This window comes from Numida meleagris, chromosome 2 (assembly GCF_002078875.1).
Source record: "Numida meleagris isolate 19003 breed g44 Domestic line chromosome 2, NumMel1.0, whole genome shotgun sequence".
Lineage (NCBI taxonomy): Eukaryota > Metazoa > Chordata > Aves > Galliformes > Numididae > Numida > Numida meleagris.
Window position 1 is genome coordinate 61139472 of NC_034410.1, and position 8708 is coordinate 61148179.

The following is an 8708-nucleotide window of genomic DNA, read 5'->3' on the forward strand; positions in this document are numbered from 1 at the left end:
GGGGAAAGGCGCTGAAACCATGGCAACGCGGCCTGGTGTGTGAGGGGTGGCGGCCCTCGGCCCCTCTGCCCTCGTGGCGGTGGCAGCCCCGGCTGCGGAGGTTGGCGTCACCGCGCCCTGTAGGCTCCGATGGGCTGTAATCTAATCCAGACAATTCAAGAGCGCTCGGGCAGGGAATAAAATCCAGCATTAATTAGCCCAACTTCCATCCTAACCTACCGTCTCAGGGCCGTCTCTGCTGGCCGGCGGTGTCTGTGCCACATAGAGATCTGTCTCCGTGCAATAACGGCATTGCGGGCTCCCAAACTTTCACATCAGCCTGCTCAATAATGATAGAATCATAGAATAGAATCACAGAATCATTAAGGTTGGAAAGACCGCTAAGATAATCTAGTCCATCATCCCCCCCATGCCCACTAACTGTCTGCCACATCCTCACGATTCTTGAGCACCTCCAGGGGCGGTGACTCCACCACCTCCCTGGGCAGCCTGTGCCAGTGCCTCACCGCTCTTTCTGAGAAGAAATTTTTCCTAATATCCAACCTGAGCCTCCTCTGGTGCAACTTGAGGCCATTCCCTCTTGTCTTATCAATGGAATAATGCAGTTGCCCTGAGACATGTCCCCTCTGGGCTGTGGCGGCTGCAGGTTCAAAGCAGGCTGTCACCTCAGTCACTGCACAGCTCCGTCTTTAGACTCTGCTTTCCCCCAAAAACCTCCCCTCAGTGTCCCTCTGGTGACAGTATGGCATTATGGGGTGATACACAGCCTCTGCTGTCCATCCTCTAACCGCTTTCTGTTGTGGCACAGGGCAAAGTCCAAAAATGGCGGGCGGTCCCTCCGAGAGAAGCTGGACAAGATAGGGTTGAACTTGCCTGCCGGGAGACGCAAAGCTGCTAATGTCACCTTACTCACCTCATTGGTGGAGGGTAAGTGCCTCAGCCCTGCCCCTGGTGCTGCACAGTGGGATAAGGCTTGGTGTCTTGGCTTGTTTTTTTTTGTTTTTGTTTTTTTTTTCCAAATTGGTGCTGCCTGTTTGATATTGGAAGGATGTTCTTATGGTCGATCAGGAAAAGGTGATTGGTTGTGCAGCTCTGCCTTTTGTTCTAACTTAAACTTAAAACGAATCCTGCAGACTCTGCTTTAGGCTCAGCCCCACCAGCATTGGGCTGAAAGTTGCAGGGAGCAGGGCTGCTGCCGCCCTTCCATCAGTGGGCAACTGAAATGTCAAAAAACTGCAGCTGCTTTGGGATTCATCTCCCCCTCCCTCCAGCCACATAACAGTAAATCATTTAAGTTTTCTGACATCTGCATTGGAGAAATGCGTGACCATTACTTCCTGAATTAATTTGGGAATCCTTGACCTAAGCCATGAATTAATGGTGTCCTGAAAGCCTCTGAGTTGCACCCCCCTCCCTTTTGGTTCTCATTTTCAAAACACGTGTTCCCTTCATTATATCATTCCCCTCTGCTTTGGTCTGTCCAGAGAACGCGCAGCTTACTTTTAGCACCTTCAGGTGCCCTGTACTTTCAGAAGTCAGAGGTGGGAAGCCTGAGACTTTGCTGTCGTTTAGTTTTGAAGCAGTTGCTTTGTCATATTGACTGGCACAAAGTAAACCCACGCCCAGAAAATAAATCCTCCCCCTTTCTTTCCACTCGTGGGTTTCACAACGTTTTGGGCCAGCTTGGTCTGCAAAGTGCTTTTAACCTCAGTCCGAGCTGCGCAGGTTCGCGTTAAGTTTGGTTGTGTAGGAGGGAATTGGTAGCTTTGTTTTGTTGTCACTTTGCATTCTGCTGGAGATGTTTCATGTTCAAAGGGATGGGGAAAGAAGCGCTGCGCAATGCCAGACTTAATTTTTTTAAACATTCAGGTTAGGTAGCTGCACAATACTTATGCTGCGTGGAAATTACTGTGTCTTCATGATTTTAAAAAGGCTGTGCCATTGCATCGACACACCATAGTGACAAATTGCAAGGGGAAAACTTCTGAAAAGTCTAGCTTTGGTAGATGCCTAATATTTTGGGAGATGTTAATGAATATGGAGAACGTTTGATTGTAATCTGTTGTTCTGTTTGGCATCGGCATATAATTGCTTTGAAAGAGTGATTTTTATAAAAACAAAAAGCAAAACTGAGGCCCAATCTCCCTCCATTTAGCTTAGCAGCGGTGTCTGGTTTTGGGGGGATGATAGTGTAAACACTGCTCAGGCTTTGAGTCCTGTAGCATTTTCTGGAGTACTGTTATTGTTTATGATCCGCTCCATTTTATGGAAACAAGCTCACTGGACTGAGGCTTTGAAGCTCTAATTGGCGCATGCGTTCTTCCGGAGCTAGAGCTAATGGCAGGAAGCCCTGCAGTAAAAACCAACTGGTTCAGGAAATTAAAACCAAAGATTTGAAAATCAACAAAACAGACAGACTCGGTGGAATGACCCTAAAATTCTCATGGTTAATCGTTTAGGGGGGGAACATATAATTATATGCGATCAAGTTAAATTTTAAACACTTAGCTGTTTAATGTGTTTTATTTAGAAGAGCTCTAGGAGTAATTATGATCAATATTAATCATTGATGCATTGCGAAGGAATATAGAAACGTGGTTGAGGCAAATAAATATTTCCGGAGTAAATAGCTTTGAATGAACTGTGTATAAATGGCTGCGTATACACGTGGCTGTGTAAATGTAAGCGCACATTTTAGGTGCACGGAGCCCGTCTGTCTAAGGTCTGTTAGTCAATGGAAACTTGAAAAAAAAAAGTGAATGTCAGATTTCACTCGTAACGATTGTCATGAAAATACACATTTGCATTGCCCTAGACTGAAGCAAAAGGCAGCTCCTGCAAGATAAAATGGGATTAGCATTTCTTACTATACCTTTTTGCAGAGATAGGAAGATACCAGGCCCTGTCTTTTAGAAGAAAAGCCCAAGTAGAAAGTCGTGGGTTTTTTTTTCTGATGGATTTTTGCCTCTATGCTGTGTGTACTGATGAGCTGTGTGTTTCCCTCCCCATCCCCTCCCGCCTCTCCCTTCGCAGGGGAAGCAGTGCATCTAGCTAGAGATTTTGGGTACGTTTGTGAGACAGAATTTCCTGCCAAAGCAGTAGCTGAATTTCTCAACCGACAACATTCCGATCCAAACGAGCAAGTCACAAGAAAAAACATGCTTCTAGCTACAAAGTAAGACATTTACCTTCCTAGCGTGTGGTTCAGTTATGAGGGGAGGGCGACAGACCCGGGTTTGGAGCTTTTGTTTGCAAATGTTTTCCACGTAGCCGGTGGCTCCTGGTGTTGCGTTTTGTGGGGGCTTGAGCGTCCCCTCCTGCTCTGGGAGGTCTGTGTAACTCAGCTTGGTTTCCATCCAGTCCGTTTGCATGGATTTGCTCGAGAGTGACTTGTGGAAATTGCAGATGGATGTTTGGTTAAAGAAAAAAGCAGTAATTATTCAAAGCAAAAAAAAAATATTCCAGGTCCTTTCACTTAGCTTATCAACTGAGGTAGAAAGGGGAAGGTTTCCCCTTTGACAGTAAAATAAAACTGGCACAGTAAACCAATTTCAGTTCGTTAAAATCTGAAATGGTTTTTTCTTCCTAAGGGTCTCAGCTACTTAGTGAACGTAGGGATATGAAAAATATATTTTAAATGCCAATCTGTACACAGTTAAAACGCTAGCGGAGTTTATCATTGGTGGGGCTGGCTAGACTTCCAGGTGGCGCGTGAAAGGAAAATGATTGTTTTGATATGTTTGCTGGAAATTAAAAGGGTTGTTTAGTGGCCCTTAATTACCAGTGGAGGTGTCACGAAAGGGCACAGTGCCAGAGGGCGCAGGCAGAAGATGGGAGCCAGTTTATGGCTGGAAGACATTAACGCGGGTTTCAGAATCCAAACTGTTTCAACGTGCCTCTGAGCCCTTGCTATAAAGGTGTGTTATTTCCCCAGTCCTTTGTGCGGTGGGCGGATGGTGTCACCTAACTTCTGCACCGTGCCCTTGTATCCTCCCTTCTCACCTCCCTGGAAGGAAATTTCCGGAGCCCGGTTAGCGTCAGCCTTCCCCTCTGTGGAAAGGTCCCTTTGGATTTGGAGATAGAGATGTACATGTGTAAGTGTTTTGGAACACCCTGATTTAAAGCCTCGATTCCCCTCGCTGCCTTCACTCTTTCCTCCCCACGCGGGCGTGTTTTAGCCTCGTGAAGGAAGAGGCCCGGGGCTCTCTCCAAACAAGGGTCTTCCAAAACGCGAATAAATCCCTGAAATCCTCTCTGGGTATTGCAGCCCGTCTCCTCCATTCCGCATTGCTGGGGAACTCAAAGCTGCATACTGATTGTGTTCCAAAATCCATCTGGGAAGGGATGTGTGTTTGCAAGGAATAGGTGAGGGGTGCAAGACGGGGATCGGTGGGGTGGGCGGGAGCAGTTCTGGTGTGCGTGCTTGCTGTCTGTCTGTGCAGGCTGGGGCACGGTGCGCGCGCGCCATTGTGCACGTGTGCAAGGTGAAGGGAGGAGGTGTGTGCGTGCCCACAAGTGTGAGAACAGGGGAATGCTGTGTAGAGGAGAGGAAGCGGTGGAGAGTGAGTGTGCGTGTGTGCGCTCGCGGGCAGCGGCCCCCTTCATCCGCGGGCTTGTGTAACCTAGGAGGGAGCATGCACGGGCTTTGCTGCTGACAGCGATGGTTCATTTCTCTCCCTCTCTCTTCCCCTCCCGCCCTCCCTCTCTGTGTCTCTGCTCCATTTGTGCTATAGACAGATCTGTAAAGAGTTCACCGACCTGCTGGCTCAGGACCGATCTCCCCTGGGGAACTCGCGGCCCAACCCCATTTTGGAGCCGGGCATCCAGAGCTGCCTGACCCACTTCAACCTCATCTCGCACGGCTTCGGGAGCCCGGCGGTATGTGCTGCCGTCACCGCCCTGCAGAACTATCTCACCGAGGCGCTCAAGGCCATGGACAAAATGTACCTCAGCAACAACCCCAACAGCCACACAGACAACAGCACCAAAAGCGGCGACAAAGAGGAGAAGCACCGAAAGTGAGGACTCCCCCCCACTCCTCTCCCTTCCCCCCTCGCAAGCCCATCAGTCCATTCATCTCCCTCCTCCCTCTGCCCTGCACCCAGCACCCCAGGCTACGGCAACAGAATGAGCATCCTTCTGCCAATCCTGTTCTCTGACTCTGCGGGACTGCTCTGCCCTCTCCCCGCACCCCTTCCCGGCATCCACATCTCCATTTGCTCCCTTTTAACTCGTTCCCCCTCTCCCCGCTGCCACCATCGTTTTGCTACCCCGGTTTGGAGCCTAAGAGAACAGAAAACAGGGGGACGGAGCCAGCAAAAAGTAAAAGTTCTGTCTTGAGTTTGTGAACTTTTTTTTTAAAAAATAAAACAAAAGGAGGAAAAAAAAACAAAACAAAACAAAACAAAAAAAAACAAAAGGACTTTTTTTTCTAAAAATATATTAAAAAAAAACTAAAAAAAAACCTAAAAAAAAGAAATAATACTTAAAAAAAATTCTATGAGCTTCACTGGACTGAATCACCACCTTCCCTTACATAAACTTCAGTTAAGATTGTAGCCATATTAAAAAAGAAAAAAGCGAGAGAAGTGCAACAGCAGCAGCAAGAGCAAGCAAACGAAAGGCAAAAAGGACTGATGACGTTTTTTCAGTATTGTGAATAAACTTGAACACAAAACACAAGCAGTTCCATGTCATATCTTCAGTTGTAGAACTTTTTCCTGACAAAGGTAAAGCGACCAACTTGAACTTTCTATTGCAACATGATTCACGGTTATTATATAAGGGAATCAGTGTTCATGTATGTATATATTTATTTATGTGTAATTTAATGGGAATTGTAAATATGGTGAGTCTGTTTTAAGCCTTTTTTTATTTATCTGGTGATCTCGTTTACCTCTTGTTTAGTGGGTTTTAAATCTTCCCCTCTTAGTTCATCATGTGGTTCATGGTACTTATTTAGATATCAGAGGTTTTTTGGGGGTTTTTCTCTGGGATTCATCATTTTTAGCCCTGTTGTAGCATGTTAAAGGCGACAATGAAGCAGCTGAACAAATAATAATAAAAAAAAAACCATGAATTTTTATATATAATTAGTATGACATTTAGTTTCTCATTGAAGAAAAAATAAAGTGATGTTGGACCCTGGCAAGATTTTTAAACATGTTAGTGGTTTTACAACCCTTATATGTTGTGAAAAATGAAAGAAGAAGTTATTTTCATCCACTGTCCCTCTCCCCAAAGCACCATCAGAGCAATAAATTAATACTGTCTTTTGAAACAAGATTTAGCTTTTTTTTTTTCCTTTTTCTCTCTCTCTCTTTTTTCCCTTCTTCCCTTTCTTTTGTTTTTCTCCTTTTTTGTTTTTCTTTTTTTTTTTTTTTTTCCAAAGAACTTCAAACATCCGGGACCACCTGGTATCCTGTATTTCCACTGGCCATATTGGAAGCAGTTATAGTTGTATTGTATTGAGTTGTGCCGGCAGTAGTTTCCATGCCTGTCAATGTATCATAGTCCTTTGTTGCCCAGATAAATAAATATTTGATACGCTTTATGTCGATTTTTTTATTCAGTGGCTGTCTTTACCCAGGCGTATTTTTGTTCTTGGCAGTATTTTTTATTCAGTATGGTTACAGTAATTGAGTTTAACTCTCCCTTGACAATTGCTCCTTGCAATAAGCAGCTGAACCCATTGTTTCCCTCAAGTATAATAAAAACTTACTTTCAACTTGGAGTTCAGAGCAGGGTATCATTTAGATATTCCACCGAGTCTGTATTCAGACAAACGACACAATAAAGCACAATGTATTCTTTTGGATAACAAATTGTCTGTACTACTAACAAAATGGCACGCTATCTTTTCTTTAACCGAAACATAATTTTATTTAAAAAAAAATAAAGTTTTATTTTATTTATGTTGACCTCTAGGTTTTTATTTATGTTCATCTGTAGCGTACAGAATTATAAAGCCTATGCAATTTTGTACGTGTAGTTGTCCTGAAGGAGAGCAGAGAGAAAAGAAAATGTCATCTCTCTCAGGAAAGACGTTATTAAAAGAATTACTGCTATGCAAATACCGAAAATTAGGTGCTCTGAAGAAAAAATAAATCTGCTGGTGGGTCAGAACTGGGTGCTCCCTCCCCCTCAAGAAAACGCAAAGCTCTATAGTTTGTGCCTCCATCACCTCATGGTTGTGAACTTTAGTGAAATCTTGCAGGAGACAGATTCTTTCTGATGGATGGCTTGTGTTTTGAGTGGAACGCGCAGGTTGGCATTTTGAGATGGCTGCCTCAGTTTGGAAGGAGCTGCGGGTTTTGGCTGAAGTTTCTTCTCGTGCTTGTAAAACAGGGAAGTTTGCTTTAAAAATAATAATAATAATAATAATAAAACGGAGCGTGCGTCTTGTAGATGGGTTGTAAAAACGTGTGAGAATTCAGACTTTGAATCTGTTTTCTTTGGCGCAGGGGGTAGGTGAAGTCAGGATCGTACTGGATTATGTTCTATCACAGGAAAAGGGACTAATGCAGTTAAGATTGTAAAGGCTTTTTAAAGAGATGGTCTCCTTGAAGTGATGATGATATTTCGGTGGCGATGGCTGATTTTTCTCTCTTTCTCTTTCCTGCCTCTGCCTCACTCTCTCTCTCTCTCTCTCCCTCTTGCTCTCTTTTTTTTTTCTTTTTTCTTTTTCTATTTTTTTTCCTTTTTGCTCAGGCAGAAATTGTGGAGGTTAAGAGAGAGGCGTTTACAATAAAGCTGCAAAGAGAATTAACATTTGCTCATATATTTTGACGTTTGGTAGGGCTGGTGAAGCAAAGCATTAGATAAAGCCCAAGATGTTTCATTTTGCTTTGGTAATCTACTTATGGGAGGCAGTGTAAAATCAATCTTGCCAAGCAGAAAGAGAGTTGGTGGCGTCTAAATTCTATTTTCGAGAGCCAGCCAGTTTATAAAAGCGGTGAATATTTTTTCTTATAAATTGAAAGTGCATCTTTTGAATGCAAAGCTGCAATTGTTTTAAAAACAGTTATTTATTGTTTCCAAGAGAGACTGGTTAACTGTAAAGTAGATGTAACAAAATAATGAGGTGAATGAACCCTAACTGTACATATTCTTGACATAAATGAAATGCACAGTATTGTAGCAGGTGAAGTGAAGCATTGTCTATCAGGGCTGTTTTTCTTGGCTGCATCTCAGATTGTGTGTGGGATCCTAACCTCAGGCACAATAGCATTCATAAACAGCAATACATTGCTGCTCTTTCCACAGCAACACATAAATACTCATTTTTAAACGAAAACAATCTTATTATATACCATTCATTCATATCTGGATTTACAGATGCTTGTTACTTTCTGAAACCTGTACCCAATATAATCGTTTTATACTGGGCGATGTATAAAGCGGTCTCATGCTAGAACATTATAAGGTCATAATAAATAATGTTTTAAAGATATAATTAGCTACTTTACGCTAGGAGAGCGCATTTCAAGCATCCTTCTGCTGCATTTGCGAGCCACCAGGAAACAGAAATGAAATGACCTTGCGTAGATTTCTTCATGGCTATTATTTCTGAGGAAGGACTTTCCAGGCGAGGGTGGAAATCAGACTGGCTTCAGCTCAGCCCATTCTGCTGCGACCGAGGCGTGCTCACTAAAACGTGCTAATTACTTCGCTGCTCTTTGGATGCGTCCGTACCGTTGTGCTCGACG

General features: G+C 43.9%; 1 protein-coding gene across 1 annotated transcript in view; it reads left to right on the plus strand.

Annotated features, from left to right (window-relative positions):
• The window catches only part of TFAP2A (transcription factor AP-2 alpha), an 11004-nt gene extending 4917 nt beyond the window's left edge, over window positions 1–6087 (plus strand). Inside the window, exons 5-7 of the mRNA XM_021388548.1 lie at window positions 809–927; window positions 3034–3175; window positions 4734–6087. Coding sequence (XP_021244223.1) covers window positions 809–927; window positions 3034–3175; window positions 4734–5022 — 550 coding nt within the window. The 3' untranslated portion in view covers window positions 5023–6087. The remainder of the gene's footprint in view (window positions 1–808; window positions 928–3033; window positions 3176–4733) is intronic.